Source organism: Anguilla anguilla, chromosome 9 (genome assembly GCF_013347855.1).
Source record: "Anguilla anguilla isolate fAngAng1 chromosome 9, fAngAng1.pri, whole genome shotgun sequence".
In the NCBI taxonomy this organism is placed as follows: Eukaryota; Metazoa; Chordata; class Actinopteri; order Anguilliformes; family Anguillidae; genus Anguilla; species Anguilla anguilla.
In genome coordinates this window covers 27634975-27658762 of record NC_049209.1, presented here as the reverse complement: position 1 = coordinate 27658762, position 23788 = coordinate 27634975, and the positions used below count along the sequence as shown (strand labels likewise).

Genomic DNA, 23788 nt, shown 5'->3' with positions numbered 1-23788 from the left:
GTAAGTAACGGTTTGTGCCTGGTGTGATAGTGTTTACAAAAAGGCTGTCTGAATAATTCTCACTATACTTTACTTTACTTTACTTTACGTCATTTGACAGGGACAATGTACAATTCTTAACATAAATTTCAGCAATAGAAATTTGATGCATTGTACCAGATATAGCTAAGAGCTCATTTTCATCTGCAGTCCCTGGGCAGGTGTACAACAATAAAACAGTCAGACAATCACAGTATACAAAAGAGTCAGAACAATCACATATAAAACAGTCAAAACAGTCAGGACAATCACAGTATACAAAAGAGTCAGAACAATCACATATAAAACAGTCACACATAAAACAGTCAAGAAAGTCAGGACAATCACAGTATACAAAATACACTATAAAACTAATTAAATAATACATTACAATACAGTTACATGACGTTACAATAGTAAAAACACAGAGGACTTTATCCACATGTGGACAGGAGAGGAACATCCTGTAATGGTGAAAAGGAGAGAAGGAAGTACATGAGTTCAATTACAATCCGTGTGTGCGCATGTGCGAGTTGCTTTGAGTTAATGTTGGCAGGTTTGGTTTGCCTTAATCCATGCTTTGACTTGAGATGTAAAAGCTTGCAAGTTACTGTTGTTTTTGATGTCCGACAGAAGGGAATTCCAAAGAGAAATTGCTTTATTTGAAAAAGAAGATTGTCCGAATTTAGTGTGACACCTGGGAGTGACACAATCACCTCTAGTTGAGGTTCGAGTGACCCTGGTGTTATGGTCTGCACAGTGCATGACGAAATTTTTAAGTGGTGGGGGGGCTAAGTCATGTATGATTTTAAACACAAGACAGACATCAGAGTATTTTCTGAAGTTATCCAGATTAAATAGGTTGTATTTGGAGAGGATAGGGCAGTGATGGTATTGCGATGGCTTTTTGTCCAGTATCTTAACAGCTTGTTTGTAAAGGTCTTACTGTGGTTTCCCCAGCTTGTGACCAACTTGTGATACAATAGGCCATATGTGCAAAGACCATGGCATGCATATAGATCTTGGATGCGTCCATTGATAAATATATCAGATTTACAATCACCGTAGAATGCGGTTTCAGCCAATTGGCATCGAGGATCAGAACAACTTATTTGATGTTTAATAATGTAATATATATCATATGCATCATGTTATTAATACATAATAACATTCCATTTTTTCTGACTTTAGGACTTACAGAATGGTCAGTAGCACTGTGATATTAACCTCTATGTTTTTGTCTATTGTGCTTGATGTTGTTTATGCGATGCTGTAAACACAGTTTTCCTAAGTGATACAGCAAAGTATAAACTAGACCTAAAGTAAAAAAATTATTGAGAAACTAACATTGAAAAACTGCAACGTATTAAAAAAATAAAATAAAATAAGGGAATGCGCTTTTCTCCTGTCTGCGTGTTTTGCGGCGCGCTAGCTGTGACGAGACTCAGTACGTGGCCCTGGCGCAGTCCTGCGACAACACGGCGGTGTCGGAGCTGCAGGGCGAGGACGGCTGCCAGAAGCTCACCCAGATGAAGGGCTTCTTCCAGCCCTGCCACGGCCTGCTGGACCCCAAGCCCTTCTACCAGTCCTGCTACCTGGACGGCTGCTACAACCACCGCAAGGCCCAGGTCTGCGGCTCCCTGGCCGCCTACGCCGAGGCCTGCCGCTCCTTTGGAACGCTCACCACCAAGTGGATCACTCAGGAGAACTGCTGTAAGGGGACAGCGCCACCTGTTGGGCAGGAGGTAGAAGCAGGGACGGGCAGTATTTCAAATACATGTATTGGAAATATGTATTTGTACGTATGTTTTTCAGTTAGGGCTGTCTTTGACCACAGAACATCTTGGCTGACTGTTAGTTATTTCATTTGGTTATTTTAAAATGTTAATTTGAATTAATTCCATAGTATGCAGTGCTATTGTCTCTTCCTTTTGGGGCAGTTTGTTTGATGAAGTTTATGATATGAAGATTTACAGTACATGGACAGCTGAGAAATCGAAAAAATACCTGAGCATTTGCAACGTCCCTGCGCTGATTCTCTAAATGACGACCTGGAAGATCTGGAATATGTAGAATTGACTACCTGTCATCTGGCTACTAAATGAAACCATAGATTTGTAATAATGTATTATCCAGTGGGCTTACTCTGTTAATGCATAGCCTGTTGCTAGTTCATTGAGCTAATTAAACTAATTTAACTGAGTGGCCTGTTCCCAGCATTATGTATTCTTAAGTTCTTGCACTGGGGCAAATGGGTATATGCATGCTTGTATGTAGTGCTTGTCTTGGTGTTGGTAGTGATTAGTGAGTGGTGGTGTTAAAAACCGGCTTTTTGTGCTAGGATAAGCAGCTTGCCATTTGTATGGAGTCAGCTAATGTTGTGCGTGGAACTGTCTTTAGCAGAATGGATCTATGACCCCTGCGTGGGAGAAATCTGCAGTAACAACACCTGTGATCAGGATAACGGAGGAGACCTGTGTGGTTGTCCAGAGCTCCCCAGCAACGACAGCGGTGAGTGGGGGGGGAGGAGGGGGGCCAACATAGGGGCGGAGAGCAGAGTCTTCCTCTCCAGCTTTTATTTACGTATATTATTTCATTAGTGTTGACCTCGCAAATCAATGTGAATGGGAAATTCAAGGGACTGTGTAGGGGATGATGTTTTCAGTCAGATGTAAAACTGCAGTTTTTTGGGAGACTGTGGTTAACACTCCTACTCTTGGGAAAATCTTTAGTGAGGTGTCAGAACTTTGACAGTGCCCCCATCACTGTACCAGAGCATTGGATTTCTGTTCTGGTCCAGTCTAGTTCAGTGATCCCAAACTCCAGGCTTGGAAGGCTACAGTATTTTGTTGTTTCCTTTCTATCAGCAGCAAACCTAGGCTGTTGATTTAGGAAACAAGGTTGTGGACTCTTCAGCCAATCAGTAAATTTAAAAGCCAATCAGCCCTTAAATTAAGTCATTTAAGTGCTGAAATACAGAAGACTCCTCAATTACCTGATTTTGAGATCTCTGGTCTAACCAGGTACTTGTTTTTACACACTAGGAGAAGATGACATCATCCAAGCAGAGGTGACATGTAAGCATGCTCTGATGGAGGTCTCCATCTCCAAGTGCAAGCTCTTCCAGCTAGGGTTCGAGAGGGAGGACGTGCGTATCAATGACCAGCACTGCCCTGGGATCGAGGGCGAAGACTTCATCTCCTTCCAGATCAACAACACGAAGGGCCACTGCGGCTCCATCGTACTGGTCAGAACCCCGCCCCTTTATACTTTCCGTCCCTCTTCCCCTCAGCTGATGTGAGTGAGTGTTCTGGTGCAAAATGGCATTACCCGGATGGGGGCTACACATTGGTGAAGTTTCTTCATTCACCATAATGCAGTTTGAGATTGTGAAAAGTGTATTATTATTATTATTATTATTATGAGAACAATACATTTACCCATCTAGCCTCAGTATTTACCTGCTGCATTGTTAGACATTGCCTTCATTCTCTGTCATGGTATAGTAACTCTATAGTAAACTGGTTTTTAACATGGATTCATGCTCTTGTTGCAAATGTGACTACTATCCCTGTTTCTCCCACAGTCCAATGGCACTCACATTATGTACAAGAACACGGTGTGGATTGAGAGTGTGAACAACACAGGCAATGTCATCACCCGAGACAAGACTATCAATGTGGAGTTCTCCTGTGCCTACGAACTGGATATCAAGATCTCCCTCGACACGGTACTCAAGCCCATGCTAAGGTGAGATTTCCTGTAACCCACTGCTTTTTGCCCTCCTAATCTATTCCCCCTATATCCTGTCTGTGCTTTTTTTAGTAGCTGCCTATTGCCACTTGCTTTGTGGTTCAGACCCCTGAAGGATGAATCCAATAGTCTTTCGATGTTCTTGTTCCCAGAACAACGGCCTGCGGCTGTGTGAGTCTGGGTCTTTCCTGACCCCAGCTCCCCACCCGCATGCCCCTGTGAGCAGGCCTGAGCAGAGCTGATAAACCCCTGCTCTTACTGGATCCAGAAATTTTCTGTTTTGAATTTATTCTTGTGGACATAAATTGAACCTTTTGAATTTGTTCCGGTTCCGTTTGAAAGGCATTTGTGGAGGCTCAACGTTTTTTCATGTCCCCATGAGATTAAACATTAGAATAAGCAGCATCTTTGTATGTACCCAGGCCCTTGACTTTTCAGTGCTTCAGAGACAGAAGATCAATGAAACTAAAACCCCTTGGGGGGGCTGCAGTGAGCTGTTTGCCTAATGGATGCCTGATCTTCCCTTGATTCCTCCCTCCAGCGTGATCAACCTAACTCTGCCTACTCAGGAGGGTAATTTCATCACCAAGATGGCCCTGTACAAGAACGCCTCGTACCGGCACCCGTACCGCGAGGGCGAGGTGGTGCTGAGCACGCGGGACGTCCTGTTCGTGGGCGTGTTCGTGGAGGGCGCCGACGAGCACCAGCTCATCCTCATTGTGAACATGTGCTGGGCCACCCCTTCCCGCCACAGCAGCGACCGGCTGCGCTACATCATCATCGAGAAAGGGTAGCGGTCTGCCAGAAAACGCACGCACGCACGCACGCACGCGCTAGTTTTCACACACCCGCACAAACAAAACAAAAAAAAGAGACTGTGTGAATTTGCTCCAGGTGCCCCAACATCAAGGACAACACCATCGGAATGGCGGAGAACGGGGTGTCGCTCACCTGTCGCTTCCACGTCACCGTCTTCAAATTCATCGGCGACTACGATGAGGTGCACCTGCACTGCGACGTCTCGCTCTGCGATTCTGAGACCAACGCGTGCAAAGTGGTAAGATTCCCCCCGCCACCCGGGCCCAGTCACCAGGCCTGTACTCTCAGTACCAGTCAGGCCGGGTGCTCCATAGGGTGGCACGCAATATGCCCAAGGTACAGGAGGGTTCAGTCGGATTGGGTTCCACATTCGGCGCTATCTAGCGACCCCTGCTGGCCGATCGGGTGCCCATAGATTGCAGTCGAAGCCGCATATGAAAGGTCTTCCTCTGAGCTTAGCTGTAGTCTGCAGTGTGTAAAGATGCAGCTGGCGACACCACGTGTTTCATCTGTGGGTGCCTACGCTGTCCTGAATCAGCAGTGGAGCTTTAGGCATGAACACAGCTGAGGTTTCGGGTGATTGGACATTCCAAATTTATTAAATTAAAATAAAAAACCTTGCTGAATGGGCACCATTTCAATAGACAGCAGTTGAAAATGATGAAAAGAAGAGATGAAAATGATTAATAATTAATCCATTAGAAACAAAAATCCTTATTTACATCACAGTGAAAACCAAAGGAATATCCACTAAATAATACAGTAAATGTATTTATAGAGTATACCTCATGGTGGTGCTATTAGATAAAGCTGTCAGCTAAACACTTTGTTCAGGGTTGATGCTCCAGTGTTGCCTGACGCCTTGGTGTTGTCCTAAAATTAGGTCTTTCCAAAGTGCCAGCTAGTCTGGTTCAAAGGAAAACAGTTCACAGCTCATGGGTAAATATCTCAGGGCTGAAAGAAAACAATTTCAAGGGCACAGGACACCAAGTCACTTCCCCAGGAACAACGCTAAGCCCGCAGTTTACAGTATACAGTTACCACTGCTACGATCTTGCTTTCACTAGATGATGCATAATGTGTTTCACAGAAATACACCACAAATGTAATTATCTAGCTTATACTAAGAAATATATGATGTTTCATAGACATGGGTTATTCCTTTCATATTTTATGAGTGTCTGACACTGTGTGTGTGTGTCTTGTGTTTCTTCAGAACTGCCCTCACAGAAGGAGGATGTACACAGACTACAGCGAGCATAAGGAACAGATACTCACAGTAGGACCAATCAGACGGAGAGGTCAGTATGGGGAATCTATAACCGAAACAGGGTTTGGATGCCATTCACAGAAATGTGCAATGTAACCCACACACTATGACAGGTGACCACGCCATTATTCACAAGTGACTGATGTGCCTTTTGTCTCATCAATGTTCAGCAGTATTATTTTAAGGTGGTCCTTTGGCCCAGTTCAGTGCACGAATGTGCTCACATATCAAGGCAGCAGATTAAGCCCATAGATTTCACTTATTAGTTTTACCTCCTGCAGAATTGTGCTTAATAGCAAATCCAGGTGATTGGAACAAAATACTGGGGGGGGAGGACTTTTTCTTTGTAAACATGGATTTTCCTCTGCTACAAGTATACAAGTGATCGCTTTTTACAAAGCAGCACCCTTTACCAATAACACCAACTGCCGATCACAGTCAGCCGTTAAATTGGGATTTAGGAGGTTGGGTGACTCCAAGATCTGGCCAGTGTATCATAACAAACATGTGCCGGCAGTGGGTGGGTGGGGGCGTGAACAGATGTACCAAAATGGTACAAACTAGGAGTGTACTGTCTCCATCTGTGTTTGTTCAACAAACAAAACTATCTGTTTCAGATTTTAAATGGGAAGTGACTGTGGCTTGATCAGAAGTAGTGGAATTAAAGAAAATACCAATTTTCTAGCCTAATGTACACTGGCATTGCAATTTTCAAGGTACCAATCCCATGATTTAGCATGATTTAGAAATAGCGCTAATATGCTGCATAGGTGGGCAGAATGCTCCCAGTCCAATAACATGATTAATGTGCTGGAGAGAGAGGACTCTGGGTAAAAAGGCAGGGTTCAGCCTCAGAGACACGCCAGAGCCATCTGCTTTCCCCCAAAATGCAATTAGCGCTCACTGAACACCAGGCCAGTAGAAACACTGCTGTCGAGGACATCCATTTCAAAGGAACATTACCTGGGCTTATACAGAACCCCATCAAGGGTGCTGAGAACCCAGAGGAAATCCCACACTGGTGCACGTTGAATTTTGCTCGGCTCTAGACAGTGGGCCCCTTTCAGGAACTGTGGAATAAGTGATAAGTGGGTGACCACCCTTAGTGTCAATCATTCTCACATCACTAAAGCATTAGTACTAGTTAACTATGCTAACCACATCCAGTGGAGTTTAAAGCTACATTATAAATGTTAATGTACATATCGTAGCTACATACATGCACAGACAGATAGATACTCACACTGTCACCAGCAGCAGATATCCACAGACAGCGCAGACTTGGGGCTAAAAATAATAGCAGCATGCCTGGGAGTGAGGGTGTGGGATTCAGGTAGGGTTGCCAACTCTCAAGGACTGGCTGGGAGATTCCCGGACTTGGCCAAGGTCTCCCGCAATGCAAATAATTCAAAATAGGAGATTTTTTTATTAAAGAATTAATGCCGTGATAAAACGTATTTGCCATTCAGGTTTCTTATTTTGATTAAATCATTGCAATCTTATGGTTTGAGGAACACAAAATCCTACATGTACTTCAGTTGCAGGCATCTGATTTGTTGACGGACGAGTCATGTTATGATTTAAGCCACGCAGAAGCACTGCTGTGCACAGACATGATGATCAGTGTCATTGAAGTTGCCAAATTTTCTTGGGCATAGCTCTATGTTTATAATAAAATAGGCTATTCTTGTATAACAGCCATCTCTCTCTCTCTCTCTCTCTCTCTCTCTCTCTATTATTCAACAAAACTTTGCAGTCAGCAATGTGCGTGGCAGTGATTGTTGAATGGCAATGCATGCAAGACGTACTGTACTGCCATGTGCTATCTGCGCTATGCGTGCGATTCTGTGTGATGTGTATGATTCCAATCTCCCGGATTGAAATCACGTGAAGGTGGCAACCCTATATAGAGGAGGTTTCACGGTGGTTTCCCCCCCCTCCCCCCCTGCAGAGTCGGACTGGTGTGAGGAGAACAATGGCGGCTGCCAGCAGATCTGCACGAGTCAGGTGACCGGGGCGGCGTGCAGCTGCGTTACGGGGTCCCTGCAGAAAGACGGGAAAACCTGCCTGGGTGAGGCCCCACTTCCCACAAGCCCCGTATCTGTTACATGCGCCCCCTTCCTCTTCCTCAGCACACCCCCTCACACGCACAGTAGGAGAAATAGCGACACCACACTCTTTACTATTGCTCTTACACAGCTGGCATAGGCGTGGGTGGGCTAGGGTGGGCCGTGGCCAACTAAATAGTATTCAGGCCCACTCATTTATCTTAGCTGAACTACCACACCCAATTGTGAATGCCCACCCAGTGAGTTCTGGCCAATCTCTATAAAAAAACCACCAATATAAATATAAATACTTCACTGCTGTTTTATACTAAAAAGAATATCACAGGGCTACAGCTACCAAGAATTTGAGATGCCTACATTCATGTCACAGTAAGTGTACCTATTAACGAATTAGATACAGATCGTTCCTTTGTGATGCATTACAACAGCCTCCCAATCTTCCTTATAATATTTGTCCAAGATTGGCTGTTTTCAGTCTTAGCTTGATTCAGTTTAGCAGTCAGCAGTTGACTAAAGATGAGATGGCTAAGTGCCTAAGAGTGGAAGGGCAGTATTAAACTAGACATGCATTCAACAAGTTGAATGTTAGCTAATGTTAGCAAATATAAACTTTTTACTTTCTGCCAAGAGCTGTTACATTTTAAAGGAACATACCCTTGAGTGTTCTCCTCGTTGGAACGAACATCAGAGCTGCAAAATAGTTTTCTCCGCTGTGAGTAGGAGTAGCCTTCCAGTGAGTGTTATCATTCAGTATAAAAAGTGCGCGTGAAGGCGGGTTCAATATAAACAATACAGACGGTGCCAGCAGCCTGTCATGCACATCAATCATAAGCCCGTGTAACTCAGCCGCCTACGTAATGTACTGTGTGGAAATGGTCCAGGAGGACAGCTGCCGAGGAGTGTGGGGGACTCCCAGGCCGGGGTTACACTGGGTCGTTAGCACTGTTCTGCCATCTTGGCTCAGATCACATGACTATGAGTGGTGAAGGCTAATTTTAGAATGTGTTTTCATAACCACAGAAATTAAATCATGGGGGAAAAAAGCATTTCCAAAAACAATACTTTTCACTTCAGTCTAAATCTCTTGGGTAAACCCATGACAATTTTTTAAAAATAAAAATTTTGTAGTTGTACTGTTTATTATTATGGCTGTTAAACAGGAGCATCTTTTTCTGTAGACTTTTTAGCCACACATCCTGTAGCCATTGTTTCATTTGTGTTCTTTATCGGAACATTACTGAATTTATTATTAGGAAGAAAAATATGCTGGAATTCTGTCATTTTGAGTAATCTAGGACCATTTATGCGCCATGGTCCTAGATTAACTCCCACTCCTCCTTAATAATTGCGCAGTCGCAGCAATTGCAACAATTGTAATTACTAATTACTCACCGTCCACTGTAGCCAACAAACTGTAATTTGTAGTTAATCAGCATTCTCAAAAAACAGACAGACATGTTCAGTATATTCACATTTACATTTTATCCATTTAGTACACACTTTTATATAGTGACATGTGCAGCTTATTTTAACCTGAAAGCCATACTGCTTACTCAGGGATACACCTGCTGTAGGAATGAAACCTGCAACCTTTCAGTTACAAGCCCTCTTCCCTAACCACATGCACTCTTATGCACTTTCACATCTCACAGTGAGTCACATGTTGCTTGTCATTTCCATTTTAAAGACTGCTGAAGTAATCAGGCATCATCTTATGATCTTTTTTTCCTCAAAGCTACCAGTTCCAGCAACAGTGACCCTCGACCCCTGGTCTTCTTCCTGGTCTTCAGTGCTGTAGCAGGGAGGTTCCTGGTTCACATACAGAACGGCTCCTCCTAGCCCAGGCCAAATGGAGAGAGAGAGGTGTTGGTGAGAGAGAGAACGAGAGAGAGAGAGCACGAGAGAGCACGTGAGAGGAGACAAGCTGGGGAGTAGAACATACTTACCAGAAGACAGCAGAGCCTGCTTTTCTTTCACAGATACTGCCGCACCATAAAAACAAGTAAATAAAGAAATAAACAAGTGAGCTTTGACACAGGGGATCCCAGAAAACTGGAACACTGAGTAACATTGTCACTCTTTCACTGGAAGAACCACAAAACTATGCATACCGCTACTCGTAAAACCTAGAGATGTAAAAATGACAGTAGGTTCAATCCACTAGACAGAGTATATGTTTCTGAGGACAGATAGGGTATGTAGTTTTTTTTGTGGGCTTGGGTGAGAAAGAGTATTTGCCAGCCCAAAAACCAAATACCCTTCAGTCACTGACCAGCAGGTTTTACAGCTGTGGCTGGATGAAAAGACTGCCCCGGTCACTCTGATTCGCTAGGTCATGTTGTGGTAGCACTGGCATAAAGTTGGTTTCATGGACTACAAGAAAGTGGAAATGAAATCATCAATGAGGTCATTACTCTTTAGTATAGGGCTCATAGCAAAATATTAATAGGAAAGTATGAATGGCTGTAAATATCATCCCCATTTCACAGTAACCTGGCCTTATAAAAGTCATTCAGAACCATGTATGAGCCAGAAATCGTAATATGGGCAGGATTAAAAAAGCTGCAAATAAAAACAATGAAATATGTGAAATATTCTGTAAATGTTATTTTACCATTTCGAAAATCTAATTTCCTGATGGGTGATAATGATGTTGATAATAATGATGAGGAAACTCAGTTCATTGAGTTTCAGTTCAAAATTCACAGAAAAAAAGTATCACATTTAAGTCAGTCTTTATAGTGCCCCACATCACCCCTGCACAGTGGTGGTTCTCCAATTTTACATTGTCTACAGAGGTCTTTTTGTGCAAATGGGTGGTTCACCACTCCCTAACTGAGTCACTGTGGGATTATCTCAGTTCAGATTACTCCCCTGCGCTCAGGGCACAGGTTCACTGCTCTGAGAAGGGAACTGTTCATCACGTGTCCTTTATGTACAAATGTACAGGCAAAGTTTGTTGATATACTGGGGCCAGAAATGATCGGTGTCCCATATATGATTCATTTTACTACATTTTTTTAAGAAGGGATGTGTAAAAAAAAAAAGTTTGCCAAGCTGTTATCAGTTACATGTTATTGTTTCAAGGGTGGACCAACCATTACATTTTAGAGAGGCAAAATGCAGGATTCTTTCTATAATAAAACAAGCCACTTACACTGTTCCCTGTTGTGTATCTATCTCATAGTTTGTTTGGTTGTCAGTTTCTTTGTCTGCTGGAGCCTTTGGCTGGAATGCATGCAAATATAAAACATGTACTAACAATGTGTTCTTATGTTATATAGCTAATAGACAACTTTCATTATACTGCTCTTTTGACCACAGATGACCATTTCAAATTGAAATATGTGACACATGACTTCCATGAACCAACGGTAAATTGGAATGCTAACTTGTTTATGAAACTAATAAAAAATAATGCAGTATGTAATCTGCTAAAATAGAAAATACAATTTTGAGGTCAAACCAGCCAGCTGGATTCATTTACTGTCTTCATGAGTGATCTGATGATTGGGGCATTCAGTCTCAAACAACCCTTGGTATCAGAGATGTGAGATATAAGCAGTTAAATATCAGTCACTCCGCCTAACAAACGCATTGAAATGACAGAGGTTCTGGGCCCTGCCACCACATGTAAATGTTAACTGGGCTTAGTGTAGCATCCTTTAAATTAGAGTGGATGAAATGGTATGTGCTCTAGTGAAGTGCATATGAATGGTTCATAATAAATCTGTGCACACATTTCCACAGACTGGCGTACTCCCCAAAAATATTGTGGAATGTACATACATGTGCACGCACACACACATACACACACACACATTGTAGGGGTGTATGGTGGCTTAAATACATGTAAAACCCATCTGTATGCACACAAGCATCAACAAATACAGCAATAAGACTTGTACACAATTACATAAACACACATACATACATACACACACGCTCACGTACACACACACACTGCATACATACTGAAGTGCATGTATACAAATTTAATACACACCAGGGCCAGGACTCTTGCCCTCTTGGGGGCCATTCTGCATAAAAGTGTGCTTCATGTGCCTGTCCAAACAAATACATGAATTAAGTCAATGAGGCTTTAAAATAAATTTTTGCCAGAGCTAAGTCAGAGAGGAGAGGGCCTCCTGCACTGAGGGGGGCGGAGCTCCACAGAGGATGGCGTGAGTTCCACCCAGTTCACTCCTTCACCATGGAAACCAGGAGAAGAGATAAACACAGTTCCATCACTGACAGCTAGGCTGGGCTCAGACTGTTAATCATCACAGTGCTGTTTTCCTCTCTTCCCACTGACTATTTGCACTGTTCTTGCACAACAGTTCATTTGTGACGTAAACATTTGCCTTTGTATGAGTGACAAAAAAATTTTGGGGTGAGAGGTGGGCTCTATTGTAAAACTGTTTGGAAGGTTTGGTCAGTGAAGACTGAAATTCCCTCGCACTGAAGGCTATCTTGTGAAAGAAACGAATGACCTCACTGCTTTGTGTTTGGAACAGAATTTTTAAAATACAATGCAATTTGTAAGTCTGCCTCTCCTGACCTCCTCAAACCTCTACCTTTGATCAGCTGATCTGAGAGTGCAAGAGAATATTTGCAGCTAGATCAATTCCTTTTTCGTGCAGTGTCAACATCATACCATGGAGGGGCGCAGTTGATTATTTTTTCAGCTGGCTAGTCAGCCATTAACACCAGCTTGCATGGCAGGATATGTTCATTTCCAGATATTGAAACCATGTATGTTTATTCTGGTAACCTACTGCTTATTGGTGTAACAGCAGTGATGTAAATGTGTGGTGTGGGAAAATCTAGGGTTCCGTGACATATCACTCGTCAGAAAGACAGACATTTTGTTTGGTTATTAAGACAAGGTTATTGACCTTCTGTGGAAGTCATTGAGCAGGAAAGTTGAAAGGACGTGTGTTGAGGTGGATCACTGGCAACTGTTAACACTGAGAGCACACTGGTGCTTGGGAGTCTGGAAGATAACATTTCTAAAAAGGAATTTGGTGAAAATTATATTTCAGTGTGTTGAGGTAAAATTCAAATAACCACAGATGATTCTTTCTGTGACTATGTAAAGAGCCAATAATGAATTTATACATCATTTGTAACTATTTGGCAAATTTGTGCTGTTCTCTAAAGAATGTTATTATGGAGGTGTGTGCTGCAGCCCAATTTGCAGAATGGAAACATAATGTCTTCATGTTCTGTCTTGTCTAATTATTCTGGCAATTGGATGTGGAAATATTAGTCATAGTATGTCTGTGTATTATTAACATTATTAATATAATATAAATACACAGACATAATACACGTTCACGTCCTTCTAAAAGTTTTCCTCAGGATTCCCCATATTTGATTTCACTTAACGTAAATTCTCCAGATTTTAATCAATATTTATGTAATTCAACATACAGTAAATTGCTATTTTTAAATGTGTAGGTGTACAGTTCCTACAGAAGGCTCACTGTTTGTGTGGTTAACATAAACAATCCTGTTGCCATGCTGGGTTGTGGTGGGGATTGACTTTCCCCTTGTCATGTAATGGACTGAGAATCTTGGGAATGGGGTGTGTTTTCCATAAAAGAGAAAAGAGTACTGCCCCAAAGTGATTGGCCCATTCTGGAAAGCATCTGGGGAGGAGGCTGAATGATTCAGATAGCATGCATTGTGACTCCTGGAGCATTTCTCTGACAATAAGTGAAGTTACATGTTACTGCTCTCTTCTATGCAAAAAGGAATTCAGTTACATCATAGTTGCCTCATATTCATATTTGCTAGCTATAGTGAAAGGAGTCAGGTACTGTGTTTGATGTTGAACCTGTTTGGTTGTTACTGAGCACCACTATTCCCTTAACAGAATGAACATGGTGAGACTGTGGTTTATCTGCCTAAAACTTTGATTGGTGTAGATAGTAACCTCGGAAACCGCCTTTGGTCCCAGGTTACTATACATGATGGATTTGCTGTAAAGTTTTACAAGCCTCTAGCCAAGGCCAAAGTCATTCTCTGGACGCAGCTATTGTACTCAAAGATACCAACAGGATTTATGTCAAGGACGATTGGGTTACATCACCTTTGAGTTCACTGTCACTAGTAAAATTGTGTCTGTAATTATATAATTAGCCACTTCTGATCGGGGAAAGAGATCAATTGGCGCATCTCCCGCAAAAGGGCCTCTAGAGCCGTTCGGCGACATGACTCTAAAGAAAGCGCAACTGAAAATGGATAGAGTCACGAGTCAGCCTGGCCCGTCTCCACAGAGAAGCCCGCACTTGCATAAGCCCGCACTCATCCTCGCTCGGAATTGGAAAGGCATGTTCTGCTGCACAAAAGAGCATGCCAGCATTCCGCCAGACGTGGGCCATGCAAGATGGGGCCCGGGCCTGAATGACAGCTCGGGGACCGTCAGGTGATCGGCGAGCCCGCGTGATTGGCGAGCCCTTGTGATCGACGCAATCGCTTCTTCTCATCTCCTGCTAAGTCGTATCAGAAGATCAGCTCTTCCCGCTTCACTGCAAAGATGCTTTTTTAGATTCACACGAAACGCCCACAAAGTAAGCCAGGTGCACAGCAGCGCTTTAGATGTATTATGCAATCAAAGAAAGTGAAACACAAAAGAAATGCAAAGATATGAAGGTGTGGTGGTTTGTGCTTTGGCTGTCAATCAGACAAGCTGCTCTAAGCCTGTCCAATGATTAACTACAGCCATGTATTTTCTGTCTAATTATCGAACGTCTTTGTCTTCGTATAGTCTGCTATTTGAATAACTGCTATTATTCCTTCAAAAAAGCACTTTCAAAGATTTTCAAGTTGCTGAAAATGAATAGCCTATAGCAGGTTTGGGGGACCAAGTAAGTGGCTACAGTTTTAAGGTCAACGTGGACACAGAGGGGTAGATCCACAAAGAGAGAATACTGGGTGCAGTTTGTGTTGCTTTTTGTGCATTAGCTGTCTGCAAGCAACAAGCAACTGATTTGCTAAAGTATTGATGCAAATCCGGTAACCATGCAATCATGCTCAAATAGTTAGCTAGTACAATCAGTGGTGGTACAAAAGCACAAGACCAAGACGTGTAAATGAGTGGAAACAATGTCAGGGAGGAAGAGTGATGTAGTTTTCTTAATAGGAGATATAGGTCCTGGCAATGTGGGTCAATACTAACTTACTAAGACAAAAATACAAAACATTCACTACAATGGAAAGGTCTCAGACAGAATCAGTGTCATGTAATATCAATGCTGTATGTGTTGTTTGACACAATGGAGTGGATTGTAAAGAAATTTAGCCAGTACAAATACAACAACATTCATTGGAAATATGCTTGTCATTTACAAGGGATTCATTTTAGTTTGGCACACACATAATGGGCACAAATGAAAAGAATTTTTTTTTAAAATGGAACCATAGAGCCACAAATGAGATTTGTTAAATTACCGGCAAATTGGCCTCTTCAATATTTATTGGATGTATTCACTAGCTAGAATTCACCAGAATTGGACAACTTCAAGCTAATGCTTTTCATTAAAGTAACATGGATAAAAGTCAAACGGGAGTGGATGTAAATATTTGTGTCTATACAATGAAATAGCCTACTCAAATTATAGCAGAAAACAAATTAGAGATGGAAGGACATTTTTGTTTTCAAGTAATTCTAGTATTGAATGACTTGGCTTGTGACCACAAATAAAGTTCTGTCTCTGTTATCCCAAAGTATGAAATATCCACTCTGTGGCTATGTCACTGGTAGTGCAGTGGCATACACTTTCTGTTCACTGTGGGTGCTTTTTTAATCATAGATCTGTTTTCTGGTACTAGTGATGGCTTAGCAAGTCCCAAAACATTGCAGTCCTTTCGTGGATTCCCCCCATAACAAAGCTGTCACAGTCAAAACTGTTACAGCCCACAGAAGCGGTCGGGCCGGTTCTGTCACCGCAAGACGAGCGCGTGCTCATCAGGTGGAGGTTCGGGCGGAGGAACAGGAATGCTGATTGGGAATGCAGAGACCTTTCCACGGACCCCGTTCCCCGTTGACTTCCCTCGCAAAGAATGTCAGGCAGGCGAGAAAGTATGAGATCGAAAATGTCATCGGTGCATCTCAAAATCTTCAAATATGAATCTCCAAATGTTATAAGTCACTTGAATTCAGAGGTTGTGCCAAGAATCCTTTTTGGGTTCACATATTTCTCTCCTTTGCATAATTTTAATGGTAATTGAATGGTGATTTATTCAAGGTTACAAGTTCACAGCTCCCTGACCACTGCACTACTGCCTCCCATTTATGCTCATGAGTGCTATGCATACTGTAGATCAGGGCATAACAGTATGTCAAAACACCTGTCCCAAACTTTCACAGAAAGGATGAACGTGCTTGTTTTGTGCACAAATATAATTGTGTTCTATTGCCTGGTACTATGGCCAGCAGGCTTTGCTGTTCCCACTCCATGTTCTCCAACTACAATACAAAATGACCCTTTATTTCTTAAGCCGTTTCAGTCATTTTTTTCTCATGCTTATTTTAAGCCGTAGAGCATGGATTCACTCTCAGAGGCCAAAGGTTATGTAACATTTACGGTACCTTCAGCTCAAGAGTCCAGTTTTGCATCAGTTGTTCAACACGCAATGAGTGAAGGTCAAGTAAAATGTATCAGGGGTTTAAGCAACCAAATACATAAGGGGTTTCTGTTGTGTTTTATGCAATCTTCTTAAATATGTATTTAAAAACTTTGAAAATACTTTACACAGCACTGAAAACTGAAAAACAGGTCTCAGTTATTTTAAACCAGGGCACTAAAAGCAGCAGAACATAAGCCATTGTTCAGTTCTGCTAAATGTAGAACGTTGCAAGGAATAACATGCTCTGCTTAATACTCACTGTTGGGGATTAACCCTATCAAGCTTGCTGGATAAATGTATTGACCGTTACAGAGCTCCTATTAGACAGCACAGGAGTCACCAACTGTCGGTTAATGGCTTTAGTCTTTCATGAACAGTAACAATTCTCTTTCATGCAAAAACAGTAACAAGTGGTTATGTTGTACAGTATATGCATTGTATACATATAGTAGCATATTGTCACTGACTTCTGCACATACAATCGCAATACTGTAGGTGAAAAGGAATACACACGCTGCTCAATGAGGATACTGCGGAAGCTTGGGATACATAACTTGTGCTAGACCTATTAACATAATTACGTAACTGACATCATCAGTAACCACTTACAATATTTTCAGCACAGTCTCTGTGATGTAGCATGCAGAATTCACAACACTCACAATGTGTTCAATTTGCACAAGTGAGTGTGACACCAGTGAATGGTTTGTGTAATGTGCCAGAAACTGGTTTGAGTTGAAACGGGGCAGATCTGGCAAAGTTAAACATGCAAAACGCTTGCACAATTTTCCTTGCCTTCCCGGAGCAGTTTTGCTTTGGGCAAAGTTTACGCTTTGCATGCTGCTTTCAATAAATAACATGAAGAGTTGCTTGATACTCAATCCTTGCGTCATTCTGTCCAATCGCTAAGTGCCTCACTTAATGTTCTCAAAGTGAGGTTTCCTCGCCCTGAATTGGCCTCTTTGATTAAAGTGAGAGCCAAGGAAGCCTCCCTCTCCCAGCCGAACAAGTCATTCCAGGTTGCCTGAGGAGATGGGGCACAGCCTACGGAATCCTGAGGATCAGGGTGGCAGCAGCTGTCACTGTTCCATGGGGACAACTATGGAAATGGAATATACTGTACTGCAGTATATTGTAAATATGCAGATTTATGGAACCGGACAAATCTGATATGCCAAATATACAAAATATTACACAAATATCAATATGAAAAAATAGTATAGCAAGCATACTTATAAACATTAATTGTACTTCAGGTGTACTTCAGCATACCATTTTTCAACATGGGTATGCACAGTAGTATACTAAAAAACTGCAATATTTGAAAACTGTAATCATTTATATATTTGCAAATATGTAGTTAAGTGTCATTAGTGCATTCACTGAAGACACATTTCAGACCTGACACCACAGCAGTAAGGCTGCCTCCCAATGTCGTCTCTACAGCCTGGCTAACAACCAACCTCAAGAAGCCACTCAAGGCACCAGGGTGTCAATCATCTTATGAGGTAGAAACGCAGCGTCTTGGGGGTGGGGCCTGAAATGAGTCTGGGGCTATCTCAGGATTGACTGATTGATTTTGTGGTCAAACACAGCCCTGGAGAGTGTGTCCATCTGCACATCCAGAAAACACAGGAGCTTGGTTAACTAATTTATTTATTTATATTAATTTTTGTGTTTATTTAATATAATTTTTTTAAACACGCTATATTTAACTTACTGATTGAATGCATGAAAAATATAACTGTATTTCTATGTTTATATGTGCCATTTACACATTTTTATTTACTTTTAAATACTCATTTTCTTTATAATGTATGCTGTAACATGTACAAAACTCAAAAAGGTTATACGAGTATTATTTGGGAAAAACTGAAGATGAAAGAAACAGTCTTGAGCATTCATTGTTTTTTTTAATTTGTTTTTTTTTCTCCTCCCCTTGCCATGACCTGAAAAGCACAGTTCCTTTTATGTACCTTTTTCGAAGCCTCCGTCATGTGCTATTATCCACAGTGCTTGTTTAAAGAGCCCAAGCAGAGGTGGCAGCAGCAACAACAGCTCCGTTGTTTCTCATGCAGCGCGTAGCCATGCTGACATGACAGCCCCTTTGCGTAGCCACTCGTTTGGACCCCGTCATTCCTGCATTTGCCCCCCCCCCCCATGTTTACTCTTATTTCATTCACTGTCAAAGCCCATATGATACGCATGTCCTAGACATCAGCGCGTAATGTTATGTGTAAACATCAAGAAAGGACAACTTGTGTTGAAACCGTTCAGTTTATTCTAACTTTTCCAGGAAAAACACAGCCATGTTGGATCACAAGGCAAACCGAGGTGTGAAATGATGGCACTGATATGCCCACATGGTGAAGAATGTCCAGAAAACAGTTTAATAATGAATAAACTCATCTGTTTAAGGCAAACTGAGATAGGATTTCAACAGTAGTTTATTAATTAATAAAGGCAATAAATTCCGTGCAGTGCATTAAATTAAAACAGCTGTGTGTGATTATCTCAAGAGGGTGGACTTTGCCCTTTGAACCATTGCAGAACATTTTAGCACATTTTATTCAGCCTGCAGCTAACCATGAGGGGACTCAAAACTTTCCGTGGAGAAGAACAGAATGTTCCGGGGCATACGTCTGCATTGTGATCTATTTAGCATTATTGCACAGGTTTTCACACAGATGACAGTGTTGAATGTTTACTGAATGGCACAAGTTCTATAATGCACAGTACAACTGCTTACTTGTACTTGTGAATAGTAGTATTATTTAATAGAACCCTACAACGTTAGGGTGCAGTCACCATTTAAACATAGAACCAACTGTATGTTTTAATAGAATGCAAAAATGTTTGATGTCATGCTAGCATACAGGGATTGTGGTATTTTTATTGCCTTTTTGGAGTTGTTCATTTTCAAGTACCGCCAACAGTTCCAAAATAACTGCAGCATGATCAGTCACAAGAGTCTATTTTTGATAGCACAAAGCATGACCTGTAGTAATGGTCTATTTATGTTGAATGCACTTGTGGTTCTGTTTGTATTTGTTTAACACCACTAATTGACAAATACGTACAGTGAATTCTAAGGACTCTACATCTATGTATTTTGTCAAAAATACAAACTGGAGAAACCAAGGGTATCCTAGATGTTTAGCTCATAAAATTCACAAAACCTATGCCATCAAATTCTTGACTGAGCAATCATACACAAAGATTTTTCTGTACTTTCTTTTTCAGGATCACTGTGATCTCACATATCTTTCCACACACACACACACACACACACGCGCAAACACATACACACACACCCCCACACACGCACGCACGCACACACACACACACATGCTGTACCCAGGCTTTGTCACAAGACCACTGGTCTGAGCATGTATAAGGAGAGAATTACCCTTACAGTATTATTCACTATGACTGCTCTTTTTGCAATAATACTAATACTACTACTACTACTATTGATAATAATAATAATAATAATAAAAATAATCCACACCACCTGAAAAATATTATTAGAATATGCCAGGCAACATGTGCATAAAAAATTCATTCTGGGGCAAGATGAAATGACATAAAAGTTGTAAACATGTATATACAGAAATGAATGAATGTCAACAAATTTCAGTGATCTTTACCCATGTTTTGACTTTTACAGAAAAAAAAGCATTTGTTGACTTCAAGGTTTAAGTTAGAATAAGGTATTGGATTGAAGCAACATAGCTACCACAAGAAAATTTAATTATTTGGTTTTCAGAAAATAGATGAATGAGTTTCTCTTTCAGCATCTTTCTCTTTAATCAGTGTGTTAAATCTGAGCACAATCCATTGTCAATTTTCCCACCACTCTATTTTTGACTAAAAATTTAAAGCTGGAATCAGAGTTGTCAAACATATAACCTATTTTTTTTAATGATTTTGTTTTGTAATTCAGAGCCTACAGAAGTATAGTCAGAGGTAATTATTTTTTTAACTAGCAGCCTCAGTCGAACACAACAACACAAGTACAGGAACAGTCCCCAGGGCTTCTCCTTTTTTGCCACAAAACAAGAGTGTGATCCAAGATTGAGAAACTTCACTGCCTACCCCTGCCTAAATATTTCTCTCTGCTCACAAGACCTGAAGAATCTGGGAGGTGGAGATTACCTGTTCGATAGGTGAGGATCGTGTTACAGGCCCTTTTTGCGTTGGCCTTGGTGGAATGTTCGAGTTCCTCCCTCCCTCCATTCCTCGCCTTGCCTCACCTTCAATGGCAGGCAGCAGAAGGAGGTCAGATGTGTTTCCTCTAATGTGGGTGAAATGTATATCCTAAGCAGCTAAGCAGTTTGATAATCGTGCAGTTGGGTTATGTGGGCTCTAGTAACCCAGTATGGTGGGGCAGGGGGAGGGGGTGCAGGAAGGGGGGGGGGGGGGGATGGTGCAGGGGACCAGGGTGAGCAAAAGCTTTTGCTAGCAGATCATCTGTATGAAGCCAGCTGCCCCACTTCCCTCCTCGTCTGCAGCAAAGCAATATCACAAACCAGCACATCCACCCCACTAAACTCGGCCTGCCCTCTTTCCCATGGAGAATCACTCTCCATAATATGTGCTATTAAAAAAATCCTCAGACAGCCATTTCACTCTTTTTTTTCAGTCCGCTACTTTTTACAAATCCGTTTATGAAACAGGCCACCTGTATCTGGAGCACAGTGGTTTTGAAATGGCCTGGATGCACTCACAGCCTGCTGGAGTTGCTCCATCCTCCTCCTGTGTGAACTATAAAGGAATATTTATATACAGTATGTGAGTAAAGAAAGGCAGGCACTGCCAGAATGCCGAATCAGTGAACAAGATGTCACGCTGCACATTACAACAGCAGTTATGAATAAAATGTGTTTGAAATTGCACCCGGGCCAGAGATGACAGATGGCTATCACATGAGCATATTACTAATTCTGTTATATGTGAGCTCATAGATTCCATTACACATAAAACCTGGTTGTGGTGTCCTTTCAATTAGTAGTCAGTTTCTGCCTTGGAAACATGGTTTGTGGGTTCTCTAGCCAATCAGTGACTTACAGTAAATGAATCACTGATACTAAAACACACCGCTGTCCAGAACTGGACATTCTGCCCTAATGCTATTTATTGCAAACACCTGCCGCAGTGCTTTTACGACTGACTGACTGACTGACTGTGAGTGGGGAATGGGATGGGAGTCACTAGGGAGTCTTTTGATTTTAACACTGCTCTTATAATACTGTTTCCATCCCAGTTTTCTCCATCCTCAGGAGAGGTACCTGCCATCATCACTCTATGGAGCACAGAACCCCTTTAACCTCACCTACCCTCCCTTGCCCCCCTGTGACAGCTTTACAGTTGCAGGGGGCATACGGAGTGCCAGTCAGCTGTTCAAAAAGCTGACTTGATCTTTTCCTACACCTCCCTATGCTCCCTCTAGTTTCTTGCCCTCAGTGAAACATGGATGGCCCCAGACAACACTGCCACTCCAGCAGCCCTCTCCTCAGTCCCCTCCTCTCACACTCCCAGTCAGGGGGGAACTCCACGCTGCAAAATCTGCTTCTCTCTCCTGCATCCTAACCCTCTTTCCCTCTACAGCTTTTGGCATTTTTGACCACCACCTCCTACTGCCTTCCCTGACTACTTTGCGGATTTCTGGCACAGCTTTCAACTGGCTCCCTTTTTGCAGTCATTCCTTAGAGGTTGCACGGGGGGGGGGGGGGCACAGTTTTGAGATTTCAGAAACACTTAACAGGTGTCCCCCAAGGTTCAGTCCTTAGCCCTCTTCTCTTCATACCTTCTCTCTATTCTCTTCTCTGCGTTCTGTCTCCTCCTCCCACAGTCGGTTGTATCATTGCTACACAGATGACACAAAACTTTCTCTCCTCCGATACATTGGTCTTGCACCTACATATCTTCACTTACCTACAAGATATCCCTAGCAAATCATTAACTAAAGTGCAACAGAACTGCCCATCTCTGAGAATATTATGGCAGTTTGTCATTCATGCATATACATCCTGTACAACATCCAGAGAATCCACCCCTTCCTCAACACCTGTTCAACCCAACTGTGAACATAGGAGCTGGTCATCTTCCATCTAGACTACTGCAACTCCCTCCTAGGTGGCCTCCTAGACTCTGCAATCAGACCTCTGCAGCTCATCCAGAATTTTGCTGCTTCTGTGATCTACAACCTCCCCAGACTCCCTTTCTCTCCCTCCCCTGGATACTCACTGCAAATTCAAAATCATGGTGCTATCCCATCGGGCAGCTAAAGGTGCAATGGGTACAAATCCCATGTTACCCTTACAGTTGTTCTCCTTATGAAAGTACACTACATTACCAAAGGTTTCCATACACTCCTTAGTCTGGGGCTTTTTTTTTCATGGTTTGGGCTACGCCTCTTAGTTCCAGGCAAATCTTCATACTACTGCATACAATCGCATTCTAGACGATTCTGTGCTTCTTCAACAGTTTGGGGAAGGCCCTTTCCTGTTTCAGCATAACAATACCCCCGGGCACACAGCAAGGTACATATAGAAATGGTTTTGTCAGGAAAGGTGTGGAAGAACTTGACTGGCCTGCGCAGAGCCCTGACCTCAACCCCATCTAACACCTTTAGGATCAACTGGAAAGCAAACTGCGAGCCAGGCCAAAGTTCCAAATCAGTGCCCGATCTCACTAATGCTCTTCTGGCTGAATGGAAGCAAATCCCTGCAACAATGCTCCAACATCTAGTATAAAGCCTTCCTAGAAGGGTGCAGGTTGTTACAGCAGCAAAGCGTGGACCAACTCCATATTAGTGCCCATAATTTTGGAGGAGTTTTGGATGTCAAGTGTCCACATACTTCACATACTTTAGGCAATGTAGTATCTCAGGCCTGCATCATGCCAAAAGGTGAATATCAGCAAATCTTAGATAACATTCTCATGCATATTCAATCTATGTTAAAAAAATGAGTCAAAGGAAAGTAAATGCAGCATGGGTGTGTGCAAAAGTGTAAAAGTGCAAGAACAGCAAATTAATTTAGGATAAGGCTGTCTGCTAAGTAGTCAGGTTAATATGTGTACCCCAGCATACTGCCATAAAGTACACTGGGAGCAAAGATAAGCAGTGCATATGACTCTGAAGGCAAGAGATAAACATGGAAAGCCGAGAACTCAACATGATTGCACATACAGTGCAGTCCATAAGTATAAATATACA

At 42.2% G+C, this 23788-nt stretch overlaps 1 protein-coding gene and 1 long non-coding RNA gene across 4 annotated transcripts in view; one reads left to right on the top strand and one right to left on the bottom strand.

Annotated features, from left to right (window-relative positions):
* tecta (tectorin alpha) overlaps positions 1-11193 on the top strand; it is a 33447-nt gene extending 22254 nt beyond the window's left edge. For all 3 annotated transcript variants that reach the window (XM_035434078.1, XM_035434079.1, XM_035434080.1), the window contains 9 exons: positions 1451-1731; positions 2419-2529; positions 3063-3265; positions 3605-3768; positions 4313-4561; positions 4666-4828; positions 5807-5891; positions 7812-7931; positions 9665-11193. In XM_035434078.1, coding sequence (XP_035289969.1) covers positions 1451-1731; positions 2419-2529; positions 3063-3265; positions 3605-3768; positions 4313-4561; positions 4666-4828; positions 5807-5891; positions 7812-7931; positions 9665-9768 — 1480 coding nt within the window. In that variant the 3' untranslated portion in view covers positions 9769-11193. The remainder of the gene's footprint in view (positions 1-1450; positions 1732-2418; positions 2530-3062; positions 3266-3604; positions 3769-4312; positions 4562-4665; positions 4829-5806; positions 5892-7811; positions 7932-9664) is intronic.
* LOC118236060 lies at positions 9393-20927 on the bottom strand. Its single transcript, XR_004766976.1, has 2 exons — positions 20725-20927; positions 9393-9764 (listed from the first exon to the last, which is right to left on the bottom strand). It is a non-coding gene; the product is annotated as an uncharacterized LOC118236060 (long non-coding RNA).
* Positions 20928-23788: the final 2861 nt, after the last annotated feature.